The sequence below is a fragment of the Fringilla coelebs genome (assembly GCF_963513975.1).
Source record: "Fringilla coelebs genome assembly, chromosome: Z".
Classification (NCBI taxonomy): Eukaryota; Metazoa; Chordata; class Aves; order Passeriformes; family Fringillidae; genus Fringilla; species Fringilla coelebs.
The window spans coordinates 40217667-40244355 of record NC_140031.1 but is presented as its reverse complement, the minus strand read 5'-3'; the positions used below and the strand labels follow the sequence as shown (position 1 = coordinate 40244355).

At 33.8% G+C, this 26689-nt stretch overlaps 1 protein-coding gene across 1 annotated transcript in view; it reads left to right on the top strand.

The window, feature by feature from the left end:
* Positions 1–26689, top strand: part of CNTNAP4 (contactin associated protein family member 4) — a gene marked incomplete at both ends in the record, with an annotated part of 195152 nt that overhangs the window by 137702 nt on the left and 30761 nt on the right. The window contains 7 exons of the mRNA XM_084225161.1: positions 2288–2434; positions 7777–7948; positions 13970–14076; positions 16275–16394; positions 19078–19275; positions 22387–22543; positions 25576–25703. Coding sequence (XP_084081287.1) covers positions 2288–2434; positions 7777–7948; positions 13970–14076; positions 16275–16394; positions 19078–19275; positions 22387–22543; positions 25576–25703 — 1029 coding nt within the window. The remainder of the gene's footprint in view (positions 1–2287; positions 2435–7776; positions 7949–13969; positions 14077–16274; positions 16395–19077; positions 19276–22386; positions 22544–25575; positions 25704–26689) is intronic.

Genomic DNA, 26689 nt, shown 5'->3' with positions numbered 1-26689 from the left:
CATGTTATTAATTTTCCAGTAACCAAAACTTCTGATGGTCTGAAATACCATTCTTTATATGTTAGGACAGTATCTTACCTACCTTCACAGTCAAATATTGCAAGTTTTGGAATATGGTTTACCCACCAGAACAAGAAGCTTCTGAAGGTGGATGCACAACTAAGAATTAAAAGCAGTTATCTTTGTAACAATTAAAATTAAAATAAAGTGACAGAGTTTATTGCTAGATTTAATATTTTCAGTAATGACACAGGTAGTGAGGTCAAGTGTATTCTCAGCAAGTTTGCTGATGGCACCAACTTGAGTGGTGCAATTGATATCCTCTAGGGAAGGAATGTAACCCTTGGTAGATTTGAAGATAGAGGATTCTTGATAGACTTGAAGAATGGACCCATGTGAAGCTCATGAAGCTCCACAAAGCCAAATGTGAGTTCCTGCACCTGGGTTTGAGTGCCCCACCAGCATCAGTACGGGCTAGGGTAGTAAGGGATTAAGAGCAGGCCTGCCAAGAAGAACTTGGGGGTGCTGGTAGAGGAGACTTCCACCTCAAGAACTCATTCAGGCTCTAGGGTCCCCAACATAAGAAAAACATGGCTAGAGGGAGACTGGAGTAGGGCCATGAAAATTATCAGAGGCTCAGAGCACATCTCCATGAAGATAGGCTGAGAGAGTTGGTATTGTTAAGCTTGGAGAAAAAAACTTTAGGTAGACCTTATTGTGGCCTTTCCATACTTAAGGCCTATAATGGAGACTTTTTTTTTTTTCCTCCAAGGATCTGTAGTGGCAGAACAAGAGGTAGCAATTTTAAAGTGAAACAGGTTATATTTACATGTTCCACTCCTGGAAATGTTCAAGGTTATGTTGTATGGGGGTTTTGGCAACATGATCCAGTAAAAAAGGTCCCTGCAAAGAGGGGCATTGATTGAACTGGTTTTTAAGGTCACTTGCAGACCAAAATGCTTTATGATTCCATGTTTCTTTGATTTCTAAAGGAAGAGATAATGTATTAAAGAGTTGTGACTGAGGAAAATTTCAATTGCTTGAAGTACCCATGAGAGGCTGGGGCTAAAGCAAAATGTTTAGGATTTCTTGTTACATGTTCCCTAATAAATATGCTGATTGAAGTAAGGAAAAAAATAGAGAAAAGGTATATATGGCTAATATTATCATAAGTATATTGGAGCTATTATCTAGGTGATAGTTTATCTGAGTTTGCAATGTCCTTCTAGGGTTTGTCTTTTCATTTTATTACAATCTTGTATTTAGATTATGGTAATCAACAATCTATGGATCCTAATTATGCTATAATTTAGCTATTTGAACCTTCTCATCTTTCCCTTTTTATTTCATTTCTTTCTGTTTGAATGAATCTCTTTACTGTTACTGCAGCATATACAGCATGTTCTAGAGAGGACTGCATAAATACATGAAATTTCAAGAGGGAAATCACAGATCACAAAACATAGGCACTCTGCAGTCAAGAAAAAGCTTTGCCTAATTTAAAGGTTGTATTTATATGTTTGTTCTTCACTGAAAGAAGTACCTCTGTTTTGAAGAATACTCAAGAACATGACTGACTTTAAGCATTTGTTAAAGATGATAACATGGTTACATGCTACCCTGTGTAGAATTTATTTATGTATACATAAGTGCTTTCCAGAATCAGGGCTATAGATTCGTTGCTTTGTGGCACCTTACACCTAAACAGCCAGGGATAATGTAAATTTGTGGTCATGGCTAAACTCCCACAATAGTTTCCCACACATGTCCAATAAAAGAATAGGCTGTAAGCAAAATTGTCTTGTGACATTGACATGATGATTACTAAGGCTTTAAGCATCTGCAGTATTTTGCTGTTTTGCCATGTTGTAATATAGTGACCACTTTGTAACAGCGTAATAGAAATATGTATTATGTGTAAAATACTGTATCCACCATCACAATGACATTTTAATGATAACTTCCTTGGATTGGGAGGATACTCTTCACAGTCATTACATTAAATGAATATATTACAGATAATTAGACTACAACAATAGTACTACAACACTGTTCACTTATTCCCTTAAATAGCTTTATTTTTTATTTATCAAATGTGAAGCAAGGTTCTGTCTACACAAAAGATGCTTGTGCTTATAAAGTTCTTTTTCATTTTACTATCACTTGGAGACTTTATGTAGGCTATGACTACTCTCTTTGTTCCTTCTCTTTTAAATTCTAAAAAATTAGATAGTATACTAATAGGTGGAAGTTCATACTAAATTTTGGGGTTTTATTTTTCTTTCAGGTGTTGGATTAAATAACGGCCAGTGGCATTCTGTATCTCTCTCTGTCAAAAGGAATCATATCAGTGTAAGAGTGGACAATGATGTGACCTCGTCTGCTCATGCCTTCGTACCTCTGCAGATTTATTCAGATGTTTTCTACTTTGGAGGTGAAATATTGTTGTTTGTTTACAAAGGCAATATCCAACAGTTACACATCAATTTTTCCTGACATATCTAATCAAATGAAAATAATTATTTGGCTTGCTTCAAGTCTTCTTTGCCTAGCTTGGTTCAGGCACTGTTATGATGTTTTCAGTTTCCTTTGAATTTTTCCATGTTGGGTAGAATAAATCAACACCCTAAATTCTTGGTCACTTTTTAGATTGTCATAACTTGTGTTCTGATAATTTAATATAGTCTGGCTGGCAATCAAACAGACACACAAAGTTTTCTCTTGCTGCAGACTTGTTTTGCCAAATGAATATTTTGAAGAGTCTCCCACTGGAATGACTTCAAGTTTTCACCTTAAATATATGCTTATCTGTGTAAATACCCTCTTTGTATGATACATTTTTTTTTTTTTTACCACAGTGGTATAACTTTTCTATGTCTGATGAATATAATTTGTGCCTAAAAACCTCTATGTACATACGTCTTCATTTCTCTAGGAATATCAACAGTCATCTGTCATCAAGAGATTATGTCATTAATGACATGTATTTTTACTGTTAGAGTGGAACAGATTGTTCTGTTATTCATATAATCCTTTTGGGAATGGGATGCATAGTAACAATGATAAACATTACCTGAGTGCTTTGTTTGCCTAATGCTTCCTCTCTTTTAAACATTAATGGTTAAATTATTAAATTATTAACTATTTATTAATAATTCTCAAAATTCTGAGAAAACTGAGAAGATTATCTACAAAACGCTAAATGAGTATGGACCCAGTCATTGTCCACAGATCACTTCCCTTGAAACAACAGGTTTTAAATAAGTTTCATGTTCACAGACATACACTTAGTACAGTAACTGCTATGTGAGCATTCACATGAATTTTCACATCTGGCATCTACCCTGTTATACTAAAAATACCCCTTGACTTTGCTAATAATCATCAAAATCAGAGAAAGATGGAAAATATTAGTCTTGAATAACCCTTCTATGTTGGTTCCCAGATCTCTGATGATGTGATTTCACCATTGCAGGGTGGATGGCACAGATGAACAGTTCAGAAAGGATTTACAAAAAGCACCGTATTCAATTAAGTTGTAGAAGAGCACTTCTATTTGCATTTTGCAGTGTGGAGAGGACAAAATAATTTCATACTGGAAGTACCAACTGCATATCCACCCCTCAGATTCTCTGATCTCAGCCCTTTCACTGAAATCTGCAGCTCATGCATCTCATACAAAGTTAGGGAATTCTAGAAGTGGGTTTCTGAGTTTAGAAAATTCTTTATTAAATTTTTATGTTATATGCCACTGTCAAAGCACAGACAATGCATCTTTACTTTCTTTCCAAGTTTATATGAATATTTACCATGTTTGTGCTGTTTGTTAAAATATAAGTATCAGCCTTTCAGGGGAGATGTCCTGGGGACATGGTGATTTGTTTACTTGTTTTAATGAATACAAATTATGCAGGAAATGTGTATGTTTAACTAGGAAAATGTGCAATAAACATAAAAATATTTTAGTGTTAAGTCAGCACAATTTCTAGTCATGCCATCATCAAGGATCTCTTACCTCTCTTAGTTCTTGTAATAAAAACTCACTGCAACTATAAGGGAAAATGAGATTATTTAATATTGCAATAAGCACATAATAGAAATTTAATGATTAAAGGATTTTCTTTTATCTTTAATATCCAGTCTACAATTGCAAGGAAATACAGTTTAATTAATGTTAATGGTATTTGTCTCTTCTCTCACAGAAGACAATTTTTGAAACACAGACCCCAAGAAAAATATCTATGACACAATTTTGTAAAATAGCCATGCCAAAAAATTATAAACTTTTCCTGCTTTCTTGGTCTCTATTCATTTATTTGTCTGTTTGTTTATCTATTTTTTTTTTTGAGCTCTACTGGAATTATTTCATTCTCAAATGAGCATCATATTTTTCACCAGAAATGACAGAATTTATGTTACCATTCAACTGTAGAATGCTGTAAAGCATGTGGTTAAACCCGTAATTCATTTGTCTGTGTGTGGTGCTGAAAACTTACTGTGCTCTTACTTTTACTATTGCAAATCTGAATATTTGTTGTTCTTATTGCAACAACCAAGGAGATAATAAACATTTGCCTTTAGAAACATGATAACAATTTTGAACAGTTTGGCTCCTGAGCAGATTTATACATACTGCAAGTCAATTAACTTGTAAAATTTCAGTCTTAATGCATTTTCTAATCTATATTTCTAAAAAATATATCTATGCTATTTATATTGTTGCACACTTTTTTGGATATATTTGGTCTTTTCCACTGTCGTTTTGCTTTCCTGTATCAGAAGCCTCTCCGCTGTCTTAACAGGACTTCAAAAGTACTCATTAGCTCTGTGGAACAGAAAAGTGTCTTAAAACTCATTGCTTCCTAACATCCTAAAACAAGAAGGTCTTCAAATGCTGTGAAGCAGAATGCAGTATTGTTTGGCAAAGGTCAAAGGATGACCCTTGTGCATCATTGCAGACACAGCAGTACCCCTTGGAAGAAAGACAAATAAAGCATTGTAGTGTAGTGTTTAGCTGCCACTGGGAAAAACTGTTCAATGTACATGTTTTAAGTCAAATCAGAATGAAAGCAATTTATTTATTTACTAAAAATGTTTACTTATTTGGCAATCAGTGACCAAGGCATTTCAGGACCAGTAAGACAATAGATAAACCACAATATAAAATTCTTACAGAATGTGTACATCCATGGTATGTAGTCTAAGCCTCAGTTCTGATTGAAACAAATCTGATTAGATCAAGATGTACTGGGATGTGACCACTCAAGCCTTGTACAGCTGCAAAGATGGAAATTTTTTAACTTCTTTGGGCAGATTATTTTGATATGGACCACTGTCACAGTAAAAACACTTGTTGCTTGTGTCTTATGACTTATGAACCAAATTTGGAGGTTTATAGTTTTGTCCTTTGCCTCTTGTGTCGTCACCATGTCCTGCTGGAAGTAGTCCTGCTCTATATTCTCTGTGCTGTCTTATCAGATAGGTTTATCTTCTCTTCTTAAGACTGAGTAGGTCCAGATCTCTCAGCCTCTCCTGATGACTGTATTCAGCTTCCAGCCGTCTTGGAGGCCTCCTCTGGGCACACTCCAGGGCACTGATGTCCTTCCTCCCCTGTGCTGGGGAGCCCGGAACTACAGCACTCTCAATGTGGCCTCACAAGTGCCGTGTAGCAGGAAGAACCACTTCCCAAGACATGCTGACTGTGCTCTTGGTAATACATCCCAGAATGGCATTCACCTTCTGTGCTGCAGGAGCACTTCCCCAGATCACTTTCCACTTGATGGTCGCTAGGATCTCAGGCCTCTCTCTGGACATTTATCCTCCAGTTTGGATTGTTGCATGGACTTGCTCCATCTCAGATTAAAAATCTTGGTCTTGTTCTTAATTAATTTCATGGCAATCCTGTCCAGATCCCTTTGAGTTGCAGCCCTGCTCTCCAACACTTTGGTATCAGTTGCATGTTTGCTGAAAGGGCATGCTGCCTTATCATCCAGGTCATCAATCAAGACATTATAGATGTCACTACTGATCTCTAAAGAATCTTCTGCTTAGTGATCATCAGCTGGACTTTGCAGCAGCAGCTGCCTGCTTACCCCACCCGTATATATTGTGAATCTGGTGATAGGGACGCTACAGAAAATTGTCAAGTCTTTGCTAAAGTCATGGTATGCAATGCTCAGTGCACTACCATTATCTATACTGTTCATCACTTCAGCAAAGAAAACAAAGACCTCAGTCAGGCATGATTTAACCTTGAAGCTAGTTAACTTCCAGTTAACTAGCCAGTTAACTTCTTTGCATGTTTAGAAATGGCTTTAAGAAGTTTTGCTCTGTGAATTTGCAATAAGACTAACAGCCCTCTAGTTTCTTCAAGATAGGTACAACTTTTCCAATTATCAAGAAGTTCAGCATATTGCCAAGACCCTTTCAGGTTTAAAATGTTAATGAATTCACAGTGATAATGGCAATCATTAAAATGGCATTGACCAGCTCCTGCAGCATGCTCAGGTACATCTTCCTTTACTGTGTTCTTTTACCATGGGTACCACATTCTTTTTTTTCATACTCTGCTAGGACATGGGAATCTTAAGGATCAGTTTTACTAGTGAAGAAAAAGACCTTGAAGGAAACAATTCTTCTCTACACCCTTGTCACTAAGTCCCCTACCCCATGGGATATATGGATAATATCCATAATCTCTTTAGCCTTCCTTTTCTTACTGTTGTACCTACAGAAAATCTTTTGTTGCACTTCGAATTCCTGGACAAGATTTATCTCCTCTTGGTATCCTAAGTGCATTCCTAGACATGCAGATTGTCTTTGTATTCCCCTCTATGTTGCATGTCCCTGCTGCCACATTTTGTGTGCTTTCTTTTTGTGTTTCCACTCACTCAGGAGCTCTGTGTTTATGTTTGCAGGCTTTATGCCACACTTGATAAACTATTTTGATACTGCTTTGGACTTCTTTTGCTCTGAAGAGCTTTTTTGTTGAAAGCTATCCAGCCCTTTTGCTCTCCAAGGTAATTTTTAATGGTATACTCAAAAAAGATCCTGAACAGAAAAATTTTGTCTCTTCTGAAGTCAAGGGTTACAATTCTGGAGTTTTTTCTTTTTCTTATCTCTGTGACTTATAAACTCCACAGCTTCACCTTCATGTTTGCTGTAACCAAGCCTGTCCTTGACCTTTACATTTTCAACCATTTCTTCCTTGTCCGTAGTAGTAGGTTCAATGGAGCATCTCTGCGAGTTGAGTCATTGATGGTCTGCAACAAGAAGTTTCAGTAATTGACAAAATATTCTTAACAGCTGACAGAGTAAAATCACTGTACTTAGTAACTGGTTGGTTTTTGTTTCATTGATTGGTTGGTTTTGTCTGTTTTGGCTTTTTTTTTTTTTTTTTTTTTTTTGTTATTTAACTTCAATTGTGACCTAAAACTTGTTCAAATCATGTGACCTTGTATTGTAACCTAACATTCTGGGACTAAGGTCTTACAGTCTACCTGTTCATATCTTGATTGCACTCATTGCTTTGGAGCTTTTGTTTAGGTTATCCTGTAACTAAATTTTTAGCAATGTTTTGCACATGCTTTAAAAGCAGTAAGACTGCAGAGAGGTATTTATTTTCAGCCATACAACCATGGTTTATCAGAAGAGCTTCTGGCTAAGTCACAAAGGTTAAAGTGTGTAGAGGTTATAAGAGTTCAATTTACTTTTGGAGTATATAAAGTTTTTCAATAAAATATTTCTTTTCAGCTCAGTTTTTATTCTTTTTTTCAGGCTGTCCTAGCAGTGGAAACATTTCTGAATGTAATACCTCATTTGGTGGTTTTCAAGGATGCATGCGACATATTTCCATTGGTAACAAAGCAGTGGATATGATCTCTATTCAGCAAAATGCTTTTGGCAATTTCAGTGATCTTCAGATAGATTTATGTGGCATTACAGACAGGTGAGAAAACAATGTTTACTCATTAATTTATTTATGTCTGTGTTTTGTTTCTAATAGTGATTTGATGACAAAGAACAGAACGCTTAAAAAATGACATGCTTTTGTAAGAATTCAGAAATTCAGAATAAATGCAGAATATGTAGCATATAGCAAATCGACTTCCTTTTACTGCAAATAAAATTAACTTTGACTAAAATTATTTTATGTTTCTGACAAATTTAAATGTCTTGCTTTCTTTTCAAGTAAGCTGCAAACACAAATCCCCTACTGCGAGCTGTAGTCCTATCTGCCCTTTAAAATGCTATGTTTTTTACAAAAGTTACTGCTGTTTCCTCTATTCTTCCTCTCCAGAAACATTGTAGATAATATCCATTACAATGAGTGAGCAATTGTCTTTTAGACCATGGTCAGAACAAATTTCATTACTTGCATTTAGCATCTCTCTGAAAGAGTGCCTAGTTGAAGTGTCCCTTCCCAAAAGGAAAGTCTCTCCCCAAAGAGGAAAGACTGTATACATTCCCAGAAATAGAAATGCTTGAAGGAAAGACATGCTAGGCTTCAGTGTAGTGAAAGCAGAGGGGGTTGCAGAACAACACAAGCTGCTGAGAAGAGAGGGAGAGAGCACACAAATAGTCAATGGAAGAAGTTTTATTCTGTGGGCTCCAGAGAATGCAGTCACAGACAGTTATGCTCTCTTTAATTCCAAAGTTTTGCTTGGACCCAGGTGAAAGGCTGTACAGAAAGAACGCAGCAGACAGAGGAGAATTCTCCCTTACTTTCTATATTTCTAGTCCTCATAAAGTGTCTTTTGATTTCAAAAAGCCTGTCTTTTGAATTATAGGACTTTTCAAGAGAAGTTAGGTCTTTTTGGGAAAACATTGTAGGCAGAGATCTGCTTTAAGACAATAGCCAGTTTCAGGATCAGTCACACAACCTTACTTCTGTGACCTGCAATCCATTCCTAGACATAACACCGTGTACAACTATCTATGTTCTTATTTTGGAAACAGTCACTACTCCTTGTAGATGAAAGATGGCTATTTACCTAATTCTTAATAAAAGTTTAAGGAGAGAAAAGTCCAAGATGAGGATAAAAGTTCTGCCTATGATATGATCCTTTCACTTGTGTTTTTAGTGTGTATTCTCACTAATATTTCTACACCTATCATACATTGAAAACATGTGCCGTTCATACATATATATAAAAAATATATAAAAATATATATAAATATATTAAAATATATAAATATAAATATATTTATAAATTTTTGCTAATTTAACCCTTACTGAGCTAATCCTGACTTTGCAATAGGCACTAAGTGTGATAGACATGTGCCAAAACACAGTTTGGCCTTAGTCAAAACTTTACTTTATGGCTTACTGGGGACTTGGGATGCTACATTCATTGATGTTTCTTTTTCCCTTTCTTTCATACTCATGCCTTTGACTTACTTTCTCACTTTTCAGTCATAACTCTCCTTCCTCTCCTCTTTGAAGGACCACACAACACTTCCTTCCAGCTTCTAAACCACTGCATCACTGCTGGTTTTTGTGCTCTGGAATTGAACTTACTTCTATTACACTGCTTTTTTTCTTGCTTGTATGAAGACAAAATCAGCAAGAGAATCAGGTCAAAATAATCTAATGTGAGAATCTGTATATTCTTTAGTCAAACGCATTAAAGAATATCTAAGCAAGATTATGAGTGAAAAATATCACCCAGTTGGCTCACAATACAATTGATACCAATTTTTGTCTAACTTACCATGAATTTTTCATTGTTCACAGTCACTGTGGACCTCCTAAAATGCTCATCTCAGAGTTTCAGTTTAGATGCCATTTTCTCCTCCATGAACACAGACATATCTTGCCAAATTTTTAAAAGGAAGATGGTACATTTTTTATGTAGCAATTCTGGCTATTTTCCATTTTGAATGGCCATAAGATGTAAGTTTGTACATGTGGGTTTTAAAAAGATGGTAAGTGTATAAATAAACAATGAATGATGTTTAAAGCCACTGTGTAAATTTCAGTATATAAAAATCTAGCATTGTTTGGAGCGCACAAGTGTCAGAACACTGAACTCTTACTACTTCCTCACACTTTATTTACTTGATCTTATATTACTTTCATAGTTCATCAAAATAATGTGTGTTTTCTCAAGATCAGTGACACAACAGGAAAATAAGATCTTTATGGGAGATTTTTGGTTGGTTGGTTTTGTTTTCTCTAATATTTTCTGGTGTTAATTTATGTCTCTTCTTTTATCTTGACCATTGTACCTTTCTTGCATTGGCTCTCAATCTAAACAAAGATTTAGTTTTCAGTTCCCATCATGCTAAGCATATGTCTTCCTAATTCATCAAAACAGAAGTTTAATCCACTCATTTTTATATTTCATTACCCTAATTAATTTTTTTTTTCAAAATAGATCGCTTTTAAAAATCCTGTCTGGTCTTGTGCTGCCTTGCTATTTCTTTCCCATTTCCTCACAAAGTCTCATTTTATTCAATATCTGCAGCTCATGGTTTGGAACAAATTTCATGTCTCTCTTTATCAAATTAATTCTGCATCTCACCATAAATCCCAGATGATAAAGCACATATATTTGGCAAATTAAAACTGCTTACATGTTTTAAGCAGTATTTAATAGGTAGCTTGTATGATCCTGCACACCATATTGTTTGAGAAAAAAATGCTTTCTTCCTACCATGATCTATAAATGTCTTTGAATGCCCTAAGCTAATGAGCATTTTGTGTTCCTGATAGTAAATATCTCCCTACAGGTGAGGGCAAACAAATCCCTTCTTTGTCTTGAAGTCTTTATGCGAGTCTTTACATCTTCAGTTCCAAATCATGAAGCATGGCCCAAATGCCAGAGTTATTGGCAGCTTTTGTAATAGAAGTGATTGACGTGCATGAAAACAATATTTACTCTTTGCATAGCAAACTGGATTTATATGCAATAGTAAATAAACTGGAAACAATTCTATTTAATCCATTCTTTACCTCACATATACAATTTAGCATGTGAAGAGTGCTCTTTGTGAGATTTACAGTCTTCATTGAGAGATGTTTAGTTAATAATTAATTTTTCTGAATATAAATTATTAAATTTTTTATTCATTTTATACGAACAAATGCTGTACCATTTTCCTATTTTCAGTTTTCTCAGTTTGATAAACTTTCTAATTCCTTATCCTAGCCTTAAATTGTTATGACTGTTTGCAGTCATCAGTCTTTCCATGATCCCTCATTTAACCATTTCATTACATGACATCCTTATATTGTTCTATTGCTCATATATCTCTTATGCATGCAAGCAATTCTCTTCTTATATTTCTCCTTAATATAATTTTTCTCAGCTCCTTTATCAATATATATTGGTTTAATAACTCCTATTTGGCTATAAACCATTCACAAAATCACTTTAAAGGACACAGTGTCATTTAAATACCTTACAATGTTAGCATATTTAGTCTCTGAGGAGAGAGTACCAGATGCGTCTGTCCTAATTATATTGAGCACTACACAGAAACACACAATTTCCTACCAGGAGCTCTTGCCTTTTTGTCCTGCCAGCAGCATACAAAAAAGGATTGAATGGGTTTATCTCTTTAAAAAGAAGAAGACAAAAAGAAAAATTATGATCACTGCACAGTTCTGATTTTTTTTTCATTTTTTTGTTTTAGTAAGCTGAAGAATGAAGAAATAATAGGCATTAAAAATGCAGTAATTATTTGCTTTTTTAAAAGGATATTTTAACCAACATTTAGAACCAGGATAAAAAAATAGAGTACAAAAAAATGTGTCACACACAAAATTGACACACAAAGTTCTTGTTTTTCCCTTTCTTTATCACAACTATATTCATATGCAGGATCAGTATTTGCCTCTCAAACTCAGTTTATAGTTATTAATAGGTGGCTGCCTTGGTTTAAAATATTATATAATTTTCAGAAGCCATACACTTAAAAGCATATTTTCAAGAAATATGTGGTAAATATTTAATTAGCTGTTGCTTTTCTGGTTTTAGCAGACATATTTTTTTTTAAATAGATTAGGTATTAGAAATACTGTTTAAAATATGAGAAATATTTTTTTTAGAAATTAGCTTGTTCAAAGAAAGCTGTGTTCTAAATCTTGCTTTGGGGTAGGGTCGCAGCATATAATATAATTTACATTAACTTTGATGTAGCAAGTGGCTACTTTCTATTATACATTCTGAAGCAGAGGAAAGAACTTAATATTAAAAGATACAAATTTAATGTTAAAAGATTTAAATTATACTCTTAACTAGTTTTCACTTTTATTAAGGTTGGTTCAAGCATCATCAATTTCTTCAAAGCTTTTCATCTTGTGAAAAATATTAGGAAGATTAATTTGTAGGGACAGGGAGTCAATACAAGACCATGTAAAACACAATTTTTGGATAATGTCTTTATCAAAAAGGCATAAAATACAAAATGTGACTGAAATAAAAGCAGACCAGCTGTTAGTGAATGCAGTGAAGGTCTTGAATGGCAGTTTTGCTAGAGTTTTGTATTTATAATAACTGATGATTAGAAAGAGAAATATAGCATATACTAAGAAACATTAGTATGCATATTTATGTAATTCTGTCAAACAAAGGATTTAAAATCAAAATAATTGTAAATCTGGTGCCTAGATTTTATCTTTAGGCTCCAAAACATAATTAATTGAGACATATATCATCTGTTGACTAATCTTAGGAATACATTTTTTGAGTGAGAGAATAGATACAAGATCAGCTGTTTCACTGCCAACAATTGTCATAGATTTCCTTGAAAATAGCTGACATCTATCAGTTTGCTTACTTTACCTATACTTCACCTGCTACTTCTTTTTTTAATTTCTGTCTGTGAAAACCACTTATCCTTGTTTATAAACATGAAAGAAAGATAAAATTCTTTGAGTGCCATGAGCAGCAAATGTGCAAAGACCCTGAATTATTCATAAGGCAGATGTGTGAAATGCTGGACTTTCTGCAATCCTAATTTAGTATTCTCCTAACATTTCTTAGATGAGTTAAAACATATTTTAAGATCCTGTGAATGTTAGTGGGCATGTTGTTTTTGTTCGGTTTTTTTCCTGTGGCTAGTGTCAACAGCAAAGTCATTTTACACTTTCTGAACTGTATCATACACATAAACTCAATGTAGTTAGAATGTTAACTAATTTCTAGGGTGAAACTATAGTTAATAATTGGTTAAAAGCTAGTTAATATTTGATTGAAGTGTGCCAATCTATTTCAATATATTTTCAGCTGCATTTATTAAAAAAAAGATAATTTCTTTCTTTTTCATGGCACAATTATTTTATACTTTAGTATAGTGCTGCAGTCTTAAACACTAAGAAGTTACAGATAAATTATTTTTTCAGTCAACCATTGTATACCTAGAATAAAGTAATCAAAACTATCCAGGATCTTAGTCATATTACCAGAACAGAAACTGGCTTTACAAGTAGTTAGTTACATTGGAACCAACATACTGAACTTTTTCTAGGGTAGAAAGTAAATAGCATTTAGGAATAAGAAATAGATGTCAAGTGCTGTGGTCAAATTTATTTGTTAGGTGATTCTTTTATTATTTTTACGAGAACAGAAAGAAATCTGCTGTAATGTTGCTTTGTTTTGATACATGTTGTTGAAGAAATCCCACTTATTGTAAAACTTGCCATTGAATTATCATCACACGAACCTTTAATTGGTTTGTTAGTCTGTATTGAATTGCGACCAGTTGAATGCTAACAACAAATCTGTATCTTATGCCCATTTCTGTTCTCTTAAGCTTGTTACATAATTAAGATATTTTTATAAGCAAAAGGGATACCAGGGAAGAAATTATCTTAATTTTCTTTTACTTACATTGGCATCCTTACTCATGACCTTGAGGATTTCCTTCACATTATACTTTTCCAGGGTTCTGCTTTTCTTGCTAAGTACAATAGTAAGTGCGGAGAAAAAAGAGTGAAAATGCATATTGTGTTTTGTTTTAGGTGTTTGCCCAATTACTGTGAACATGGTGGTGAGTGCTCACAGTCCTGGAACAGTTTCCACTGTAACTGTGCCAATACTGGTTACAAGGGAGCAACTTGTCACTATCGTAAGTCTAAGGTGTTTTCTGATTTCTGACTATGCTTTTACTTCTAATTGAATTTCTTCACCACAAAACAAAACAAAACAAAAAGACAAAGCAAATCAAAGTAAAAAACATTCGAACTTATCATTCATTAAATAAAAATACTCATAATTTGGTTTGAAGAAAGGCCTTGGAACTCAAAATATGTAACAAAAAATTTGATTGAAAGTTTAATTGTTTTTCTTTTGCATTTTTTGTATTTTATATAAGATAGCAATATCCTCTCTCATCCATATAACTCCATTTTCTGGATCAATGTATCACTTAGAAATACGGTAAATTCATCTGCATTCATCATAACAATTAATATTTATTATTTCTGAGCCAGTGGGACTACATGCATGTCCAAAAGTAATCCTGTGCTAAACCTCAAACACATGTTTATATAGTTTGCTGGATCAGGAAGTAGATTAGAAGAAAATAAAATAAACACATTTTGAATTGAACGTAACTTAGATAATTTCACAGGAGATGCTTTACTTTGGTACTGCTTTCAGCATGTTCTGGGAAGAAGATAAATTAAGTACACTGGCTTTCATTACATGCCTATAATAAGTAAAAATCCATAGAAGTTTACTTTTTTTTGGTTTTTTTTTTAAATACAAAGATTGCCCTAATCATCAGATAAATAATTCTGTACTTTTGTATTGTCTACATGAAATCTATACAATCCTTTTTGGCAGCTTTTACAAAAAGAATGTATATCTACCCAAATGGGATTTTCTGAGAAATCACTGATTTTAGAAGGCTACCTATTTAAGTCTTGCTCGTACAAAGTCAACAACAACCATGAATAACAGTATTAAGAAAAACTATGTAAAATCGAAAATATGCCTATAGTAGCTTTTGAATACCATGTTGTACCCCACTAAAGCTTGATGATCCCAGACTGAAGATGAAGGTGATTTGATTCATTGCAATTTGAAAAGTCACAAATTGAATCATCTGGTGATTTCTGTGAGGACAGACAGAGGGTTTCCTGATGATTAGGACTTAATGAGAAATGTAACCATATGAGTTATCAATTTTTTTAATGTCAAAAATAATAAGGAATAACTGAACTTTTGTAATTTCTAAATTTAGCTAAAAGTATTTACTGTAAGGAACCATAAAATTGTATTTGAAAATTGCAAAAATTGTTTATTATGGATATTTCATAGAGTAAGTAAGATGCATGGTTTGTCTCTTTTTATAGTTGTTGGCATATAATGTCAGCAACCATCAGGCAAAAAAATAGAAGATAACACTCTTTAAAAAAATAGCTTATTTTAAAAAAAGAATTATAGCACTCATAACAACTTTTCATTATTAATCTAACAGCTCATTCTTTTTGGTGGAATTTTTAAAAGTTTTGATAAATAATAGAGTGCAGTTTAATTTTGAAATGAAAGATAAAAACATTATGACTGCTCAAAAGAAATATAATAGTTAAAGGAGAATTCAGATTAATGTGTCCAGTTTTGACATTATCATCATATTTTCTGAGATCCAGTTACAGAGGTGGACTCATATATCTTTTTTTTTTCCTCAGATATTTGATGCATAAGAGGTATCACAGATTTTTTTTTAAACCTAGACTGATATAAAGTATACATGACAGGGAACCAAGGAGCTGTCATTTTGTCTTTGCTAATTTGGTGCTTTTACTGAAATCTCTGACAAGTCTCTTGCTTTTCCACTTAAAATGGGAAGAAACTAAGAAGTGTGAAAGCCAAAAAATGCTTACCTTCTGCTTTACGTTGCAACCACAGCAGCAACAAAAATCTGATTTAGTTGAGGTAGTTAATGGGGGTTTCCCAAAAATCAGATTACCAGGGTCTAAGTAATACCCTTGGCATTCTAGCATTTTTCAGCAATGTTTCAACCATTTACTCACCCATATTTCATGTTTTTCTCCCTGAGGTTTTAAGCTGGAAATACAGAATAAAATGCCTAAAAATGCACCATGTAATCTCCATGATAAATATAACCAAATACACTTAACAATTTCTAATAAAGGCGTAGTTTTGATTGCATGAATTTTTCTTCATTCTTTAGCAGAGATAGCACACACCCAGCTTCTTTTCCCAATGCCAAGGGTCATGCACATATTTTTTTTAAATTTCCTGAATAAAATGTAAAATCATGGCATTACATTTGTGATGGAATATGTTCTTTTACAGCCATCTATGAGCAATCGTGTGAAGCCTATAAGCACAGAGGGAACACTTCAGGCTTTTACAATATTGATTCAGATGGAAGTGGCCCCTTGGGACCATTTCTCGTATACTGCAATATGACAGGTGAGGTGATAAACTTCTTTACCTTACAGCTGTGACTGTATGCATGCTCATTATATTGAAACACCGAGTTATCAAGTGAGAAGTCTCTGCAGTTTGTGAATTTAATGTAAATATGAACAACAAAATGAAGGTGACTCCTTTGCTCAGGATATTGGGCAAATAATTAGGCATAAAAATCAGAATTATAGCAGGATTCAGGCTGTGAAGCAAACACAGAATTCTTGTTATGCTTTGCATAAATGGGGCATGTGTTCCATATGGAGACAATGTCATACTAGTTCATTTCTGGGGAGCAGCTTTGCTTTCACTGAAGTTGCAGCCTCTTGAGGATATTTAAGAAAATGAGAAATAAGTTATGTTTATGAGAGATTTTCTGACTTTCCCCAATAGCCTTCTGAAAAATTTTCATTTAGCTCTGGCCTTTGTTGGGAGTAATATTGATATTAAACTTCATATTTCAAACTGGTGATCTTTTGGAGAATACAAATGAAACCAGTGGGACCCTTGCAGCCTCACCTTTGGACACCCTGTTGCCCTTCTGCAACCAGTTTTTTAAATCTGATCATGTATATAACTTGAAGGTTTAGCTGTCAGAATCTGGTTTTGGTCTGCTTTTAAACAAAGCAGTTTGATGTTATCTCTGTATGGTATCTGGTATATTGCTTTCAACTATATTGCTTTCTGGTATATGTCCTTTCAACTAAGCTTAAATTTAAATGGCTTTTTGGAATTTATTATTGCTGGATTTATGGCTGTCTCCTTTACTGTTTACTTAGCTCCTTTTATTTGAAATGCTTTCCAGCCAAAATGACTGGAATATTTTATTGTTTTGTTTGACAAAAAATTTATTTTTACACAGTTATAACTTTTTAAAAGAATACATAATACATGAATAAGCTAGATTTGAACTGGCTAGGGCTAGATAAGCCCTAAGTGTTGAGAACTTAGAAACCTTATAGTAAGATTTTGATGTTGACCTGAGCAATTTACCTAGTCTCACTGTGTCAGCTCCTTACTCTGACTTGTACAGTGCTTGCTCCCAAAAAGCACATTTCAGATTGGCACAGGCTCTTAAAAATAAATATTCCAGTGTCCTGTGAGACTAAAAGAGACCAAAGAATCATGGCAGAAAAATGACAATTTTTCTAAGTGGGTATAACTCTCCAAGGTACAGTGTAGTGTCTGATTTATCCTTGTGTGTCCATGAACAGCTGTTCCTGTTTTCCTCAGTCACTCCTTATTCACCACATTAAGCAAACATCATTGATCAGTTCTTCATCTCAAGATACATTCTGACAGGATGAATCCACTATATTTGTTTTGCTCCCAGTTTCCTCATGACTGGTATTCCCTTTTCCCACCAGAGGCAGGGAAGGCAGATGCCCACATTTCTTATTGCACTGCCTTGTCTTTGACATTCATGGGGCTCTTTTTTCAGGCAGCTGGGAGGGAGGTGCCATTTCCTGATTTTATTCTTGGAGGTCAGTTTCAGAATCAAAAGCCTACAGTCCACACTGCTAATTAAAATGCTACAAACTTTCCTGTTATCTGTTTTTCTTTTTTGTGTAATTTTTTGAGTGTGACAATGAGTATTTCTAGCTATCTGTTTTTTGACAGTCTAATTACATCCTTAATAAAATTTTATAATTAGATAAAAATATTTCATTTATATTTTCTTACTTATTTATTACTTATCTCTAAATGACCATCATCCTTTCCTCTTTACAGATATTTTTTTATGATCTGCCCTGTGTGGCCTATAGGCAGCTGATCATATAAAGTGCAGGTCTAGTAGTTAGAATACACCTGTTAGTATGTCTGAAATATAATATCAACAGTAAAATTTAGGAAAAAATAATATTTCTCATGTTTTTTTCAAGTTATGCTGGCCATAAATATGCAAGAATACAGTGACCATGAATGTGAACTTGACTGTCCCAGATGGGCTTTAACTGGAAGACTTCTCACCCCTACCTTGAAAGGGGTTTTGGTTAGGAGAGTGAGTTACAGGTTTTGAAAGTGGGAGTTGAAACAGAATAAGCTCATTTTGAACCTATTCACATGTGAAGGGTCTTGGCAAAAATACAAAACAGAAGAATTATATGAGCCTTCACCGTGACTACTATTAAATTTTAGGTGGCAGTAATAATTCACCTTCATGTAATCTCAGAGTAAACAGTATACACAAGAAACTTCTTCTTCTATATATAATAGAAAAGGCCTGTAGGCCATTTTCTCATACTGAATAAATTAATTCAAGCTATAAGAATGTATGCAATTTAGGTAGATTCTAAGATAGAATTAGTGTTATTTTATTTATTATTTAAGCCTGAGGAAAATGGTTTTTTCCTTCTAATCTTTCATTGCAATTTACCAAGTAAACAATATTTTATTTCTGATACAAATATTTGGGTGTCATCACATAGTCTTTCCTTATTGAATAATCCTAACGAGCTGAATATCTGTTATAGTCATGGCACAATGATCTACTTAGGAATAGAAACAATGAATAGTTGTTTTAATTTTTGCTCAAAGATTTATGTCTATTTCATGGGCTCCAAAGGGCTTTCTGTGATCAAAGAAGTTATCTTGAGATTTGGCTGATTTCATCATACATGCCCTTTCCCTTACTAACTTACACAATGCTCTGATTCTTTATTACTTTTCACATGTGTTTTGAAAGATGCAACCTGGACAATTATACAGCATAACAGCACCAACCTAACCAGAGTTAAAAGTGCTAATCGAGAGAACCCACACACTGTGTTTTTCAAGTATTCTGCCAGCCTAGACCAGCTTCAGGCTACAATAAACCTTGCAGATCACTGTGAACAGGAGCTTGCTTACTACTGCAAAAAGTCAAGGCTTTTAGATAAGTCAGGTAAGTAAAGCAGACAAACCTGATTATTTATGCCTTTTATTTTGCTGGCTACTAAAGTTATTTATTTCTAACAAGGCTATGGTGTTTTGCTATTACGGAGTTTGAACAACTTCAAATATTGAGATCTCAGATTTCTGTAAGTTGCCAAGAGATATTTGAACCAGGAAAATGCAAATGTCGATTTATAATGATTTTCTTTCAGAGAATTAAATTCACAAGTTAATTTCTCTCATAAGACTTTAAAATTAACAGAGATTGTTATTAAGTTCCCCTCTTGTTTAGTCTTCCAAGAATTTTTTAATTTTGAAGAAGGAATTAAATTATTACTGAGGACATATTTTCTTAAAAGAGCACAAATTAGTGCATAGATACCAGCAGAAGTTAATGTGTGCACTTAATGTGCATATTGTGAGTACTTGACAAAACACATCAATAACATTGAATTTCCACTATCCAGTATAAACATTCTTAGAAAGCTCAGTAGTTAAAATGTGGATTATTGACAAAATTATAATTGCCTAAAGAAATAAAGAAAATAAATCTACCAAAAAAATAGTGAAGTTATGTAGTCTAATAAATTTTAACTCTTACTGACACAGAGCTGGTGTTAAAAAACTTTACTCTGAACATCTCAGTGCTCCAAATAACATGGAGGTAAAATCTTCATTGTTTACTTTCTTTTGAAAAACTTAGTGAAATGTTTTGGCTTGTGCACCAGAAACTCTTAAGATGCTAAAAATTGATTCCTTGGCATTCTTTCCTACTAAGCAGAGAGAATGCCTCTGCATGGAGCCCTCTCTGGTTCTAGATCTAAGCTCTTTCCTTATACATTCTTTCTCCCTAATTATGGCATGGGTATCTCTGGGCTTCTTAGGCTGGTGTTTGCTCTTGGAAAAATATCTGTTTGAAAACAGCACCTCCACAGCAAAAAAAGTGAACCTGCTGTTTAAGGTGTCCTGCTGAACCTTCTTTTTACTGTGAGCTCCAAATTAAAGCTATGTTTAGATGTTCAAAAGCCTGGTTTGCCTCAAGCAGAAAGTTTAAAGCCTTTTTTTTTTTTTGTCCAGAGAGATTGCATGTAAATGTGCTAAAATAATTCACTATCTATATTGTTATGCTGTTTATATTGAATATAGCTGCATATTTATAATATGCACATAAATGTGCTAAAATAAATGTTTTAGAAGTGTGCAATCAGTTGTGATAAGTAATTTAAAATTTAGTTTTGAGTGCTAAGAATAAATAGATGTGAAAGAGACTTACATGAGACTTCTACAAATTTTCTAAAATAATTCTTTTTTTAAACAGAGTTTAATCATTCTCATTTCTGCTCTTTATAATCTTCACTAGGTATGCCTTAGAAATAGAAAATTTGATGATGGTTACATAATATAGTTTTTGGAACATACAGTCCACCTAGTAATTCTTAACTGACTGTATTTTAGGAATGCACTGTATTCAATCAGCCTGGATAGCATTTGCAAATGATCTCATTAAAGAAGTCATTGGTTAATACATTTATGTGATCATTATGAAGAAATCTCTAACCATTTTAATTAATGGCTTTATTTTGCCTAGGCAGTACTTTCTGCCAAGGCAGTGAAAAAAATCCAGGCTAATCAGTATGAACTTGCAGCATTTCAGTAAATACTCTCTCCTCACCCTGCTCTATGAGCAAATAACTGAGACCAGCTTTTAAACATGTCCCTAGTGAAACCTTGGGAATGCTAATTCATGACTACAGTATAAACCTAAGGCATGCTGTTAAAGCAGCAGAAATATTCTGCTTTTTACAGTCTTAGTTGCTAGAACCTTTTTAAAGTGTTGTCTGATAAATTATTTATACACGGTCTCTGGGTTTTCTTCCTCCTGTGATGGTTTGCAAACGCAAACACTGATATTGGACATTGATGCCATTATGCAGGCTTGACTTTTCGAAAAACTGCTCACACTGTTTTTTGGCCTGCTGGGCTGACAGTTGTGTGGTAATGAATGCAGTCAATATGTTCACGATCTGAAAGACTGTCAGTGTAACAGAGGTCTTATCTAACAGTGAGGTTTAATAAGCAGTGGTGCTTGTAAGCAAAGTTGAGAGTAGAATAAATTCCAGCTTCTTCATGGGGGCCAGGTGCTGAAAATGGAGCTCCAGCTGAAGAAAAAAAAAAACAAAACCAAAAAGCATCTATAAGAAATTCTATAGTTTAACAGATTGCTTCTCATGCCTTGACTTTCATGCATCCATCACCCTTCTTCCATCTCATTTGAGATGGTTTATCTTTGTGCTTCATATCATTTAGCTATCATGTGTTCTGCAGATATTTCTTCTGCTGCTATGCTTGCTTGGCAATGTCTTTAAGCTTATTCTGCAGTACTGTAACATTAAAGAAACTGAGTTTTATCATTTTGCTACAAACAATGCTGACTGGATGCACCACAGAGAGATGTGATAGTCCTGGGCAACCTCACTTCTGCTCATCAGATATAATAATTTACTTATGGGATCACTGTTAACATGATTTCGGTTGTCTCTGAGTATATAAATTTTGAATCTGCTGTCCATGACTGAACAGCTGTCTTTGGGCATTTCTGATTAACACCACTACTCAGCTACTCTAAGCTTATCACAAATATGGGTAGTAGTTCTCTGTAGTACTCTTGGTAGTGGGATGACGCCATTTCTGTGACATCCCTCATTCTGTTTCTGGTGGTTCCAACATCTGAAATTGATCTTTGCTAGGGAATATAAACTATCCTGATTTTTAGGCTGATTGTGTCTCTGCTTTCATGGACCATTTTGAAATGAATTATATAAATTGACTGCTTAAGATAAATTATTCTAATATCATGGCTGGCTGAACTAGGTGCTGTGAGTTCCCTTTTCTACTAATGCAAGCAAAAATCTGTGACAATCACTTAATACATGATAAAAAAATATTAAAATGAAAAATTACTTATCAAGTAAAGGTGGAAATCTATTTTTTCCTGGTCATTTAAAGGTTTTATATTTGAGCAGGTTTTTTGTCTTCTTAAACTTTTGGAAAATTATTTGGATGGGAAAGGTGAGAGAAGTAGGAGACAAGCCTGGGCACTGATTTTCTCTGACCTTTTTAGATGGGATGCCACTGAGCTGGTGGATTGGAAGAACCAATGAAACTCATACTTACTGGGGAGGTTCCTTGCCTGCTGTACAAAAATGTGCTTGTGGACTGGAGGGAAGCTGCATTGATTCCCAGCATTACTGCAACTGTGATGCGGACAGGGAGGAATGGTGACTTTTTACTGTTCATTATTCACAATGCTTTTTTTTTGTTAAAAGCAAATAAAGAATATATGCCGACCTTAGCACATTTGTAATACCAAAGCAGTTGGAAATCTAAGCTGACACAGTGTCATCTCTTCATTGCTACAGAACATATTTTTTCACAAAGTTATTGCTATATACATTACGTATTATTGCTAGTTCTTTCGCTCTAAATTTTGGGGAAGATTTAATTTTACTGACATTTTCTAGTCTTTAGTATATTGCATGTTATAAATTAAGACAATAGTTCTTTAGCACAACTTCAGCTAGTTTTAGACTACTGAAGTAATTAAAGTTAAAATAAAACATTCTGTGAAAAAAGTTAATTTTTAGCATAATTTATAACTGCACTTTAAGGTTTAGACTTTTTACATCCTTTTTTCTTTTTTCATCTACAACATAGATAAAGAAAATTAATACTCTTGTTATCAATGAAGCAAAGCGCTCATATGGAGTCCTATTCAAAGACAATAAATGGATTTCTAGGATGTACATCTTCCACTTGTGCATAAAATTCTCTGGTGTCATTTACGATAACTTTCAAATAAATAATATAATGAATGAGTTCTTGTTACAATGTCAGATCTGAACCTGGCTTTTCATTTAGTAGGATCAGATACAAGTTTCTCAACAATAGCTCCAATGCAGCACAGGATTTTGATAAAGCAGAGGGACTTTTCAAATGAAAGCTCTTCTGTTAAAGGAACTTTTATGGTCTTAAAATTATGAAGTCCATTTAACTTAAATAAGTCAAGTTCAGTGAGTACATTAATATATGCATTTAAAAAATGCATCATTTTTTGAAAGTGGGAAAATGTAAAGATTAGGAACTTTGGAACAATTTGATGTATGCAAAATCAAGCAATACATCATTTTATTCTTCTGAACGTCCACCCTTCCTTTAACGGAGTGACTAGTGAGTTGGGCTGGAAAATGCCTGTTCCTTCGACATGAGCAGGGAATTCAGCAAACAGAAATGAAAGTACAAGAGTTAATCGAAGAACAATTCTTCACAAGCTTCAAAAATTTCTGGAGAAAAGAATTTCCTATTGCAGTAAAATTCACAGTGTGATATCTGCAACATTTATTCCATAAAAGAGATTAAAGAAACACATATAGCACTAAGAATTTTCCTATTATTATGCTGTATGAAAATAAAAACAATATTAATTTTAACACAGAAATAAGGCATTAGAAGGTGAATGCATTTTGAGAAAAAAATTAGCACCATTTCTCAGGCATGTAAAATATTATTGCTCAGTTTTGTCATGTATTCAATCCATGCTCACATATATAGGTTAATTTTTAATGGTAATGTGTTTGTAAATACAGTAGATGAGGGGATTATGTGCAGGTCTTCACATGCACATCCAGTAAGTTGCTTAGAATGTTTATGAGTGTATTAAATTGAAAGTATAATGACTCTGGGTTTGTATTTCTGATTGTATCCACTTTTGACACTTATAAGTAGAGATTCTTCCCAGTGACTCCAGTGTTACAGCAGTGTACGCTAATTTTGGTACTTGTGATTAATGTTGTATTTGGTTTCCTAGAGACTTCTGTTTTGGATCAGCTGACTAGATACTGTTCACTGGGTAGAAAAAGTGGGCAGAAGCTATGCTTGTTTGAGATGCATTTTGAGCACAGAGAACTAGCTATACACCATGGTTTTGAAACACTGGTTTTTGACAGTCACCTTTTACAGAGAAATTTATCTTATTTTGTGCATTGGACATAGATTTAACTCTAAACTCCTTATTTGACTAATCAAAAACTTTAAGTCTGTAGAACTCTAGAACAGAAAGATTTTTAAAAAAAAATTGGTCCTAAAATTTTAAAAATTTAAAATCCTCCCCACAAAAGATAATTTATATTGTTTCCTTTTGTTTACAGCATCATTTTACTGAAACAAACACTTCTGGTGTTTTGAGGGATTTTCTTTGAGTTTTAAATTAGAGACTTGCAATATCTCACCTCATGAAAAATTAACATTTTAAAAACTCCATGTTTTGCACTCCTCAGTAAAGCAAAATAGTTTGCTAAAAAAATGTCCATTTGTTTGCACTTTGCTCCAAAACAGATAAACAGAAATTGCATGCAGAAGAAGGATGATGGTGATGATAGGAAATAGAGAGGGGAGAGGAGGAAAAAGTCACTAATTTTATTCAGCATGAGTTTCTGCTCTTTATTCTGAACTATTTGCTTTGCCCTTAAAGGGAAGAGTCAGCCTTGAATGGACTGAATGGACAGATTGAATTTTCCTGAATAGTGTTGAGTAACTGAGTATTTCCATGGATTTAGGGAAAGGAATTTTAGGGCCAAAATTGGTGCTTATGACATTTAAAAAATCAGTTCTAGCACTAAGTCAACAAAGATTTTAAACAAGGAACTAAGTTCAATATTACAAGAACTAGATGTGTGCTCAGAGTGCAAAGTTGCATATTTTCTTTTCTCTACGTTTCATATTTGTAGCATATACTGTTTTTCCTGTAGTCAGCATGAGTATACTTTTCTATTTGATTTTTTAATTTTTGTCAAGGTGAGGAAAAAAAAAATACTTACTTGAAAGTTATATTAAGTCATTAAATATTCCATACTGATGACTAAGTCAATTACAGGTACAGTATATCCTCAGTAACATAAAATTCATTTTCAAATTTGACTTGAGAAAATTCATTGACTTAGGCAGCCAGTTAGGTCCCCATTTATTCAAGAGGATTTTGCTCACACTTGTTTTAGGTTCACAACCATAAAACTACCCACTTCCAATGAAATTCTTCTAGTCCTGTCAAGTGAGCCCGATATTAACTCCAAATCATAAGTTTCTATTTACAGTTTTTTGTATCACACATATACAAACACATATACACACCTTCTTGTTTAGGCAGCCTTTTTCATTTTCTTAAGTTTCTTTCCTTTTCTTTGGGAATGTGTCAATGATAATGAAATATTTATTGGAAGCATTTAGGAGAGCTGTGGCTTTCATTTTGCCTTTTCAGGACAAATGATACTGGCTTCCTCTCCTACAAGGACCATCTACCAGTAACTGAAATTGTGATCACAGATACTGACAGACCAAACTCAGAAGCTGCTTACAAACTGGGGCCTCTGCTTTGCCGTGGTGATAGTAAGTAACTAATAAACAGTTTTGCTAAACAGTGATGCATATTTTTCTGCAGTAACTTTTAAATGTGACTTGTTACAGAACTAAGGTAGACTTCTCTAAAAATCTCATCCAGTTCTTTTTAGAGTTAGGAAAAAACCTGCCAGTGCAAACCATTGAAATTGTAACAAAAGTGTTATAATAGCTTTCAAACAGTTATTTTGGTTTACCCAACTGAAATTAAATGATGAAAAAATAATTATATGAGGGGAAGTTTGTAGCTGGTTACCATGTCCTGGGGACATACCGTTCACTAGCTTTGTATGCATCCATCACAAAGCATTACACATATTATCTCCTCTGAATTTTTATGCATCTAGGAAAATTATACTGTGGGAGAGTAATTCAGTGTATACAATATCTACATGCAAATTTTCAACTACATGTAAAAATTTAAATATTACAAATTTAATAATAATTCTAGATTTACATTCTAAATACATATATGTAATAATTAGAATAATATGTATGTGCAAAATTACACCTTATTGAAAATTTGTGATGATACTTCTGTTTTTAATAATTTCCCTATTCAATGGAAAAGAGAACATGTTGGGCTTATGTTCAGTAGTAATGTATTACACAAAATTCTATGTCTGTTGCTGTCGGTAATCATAAATTAGGAATTAGGAGAAGAAATGCTATTAAAAACCCCAAAGAACTCAACTGAAGAGTTGGATGGGCCATATTTGATATACATTTGAGTAAGTAATTACAATATTCAAATAGGTTAATTTCCTTAAATCATGTTACCTTATGAGTTTTCATGAACTTACCTGTTATCTGTAATAATTATTATATTTAATATATAATAGATACAGTATTTAGAGATTTTTTTATTCTTTATGTGATTTTCCTTCTTCATCATATGATGTCATGTATGGTTTTCAAATTTCTTCAGTTTATATGAGTAAGAGAAATACCAGTAAAGTACTGATTTATACTTTTAA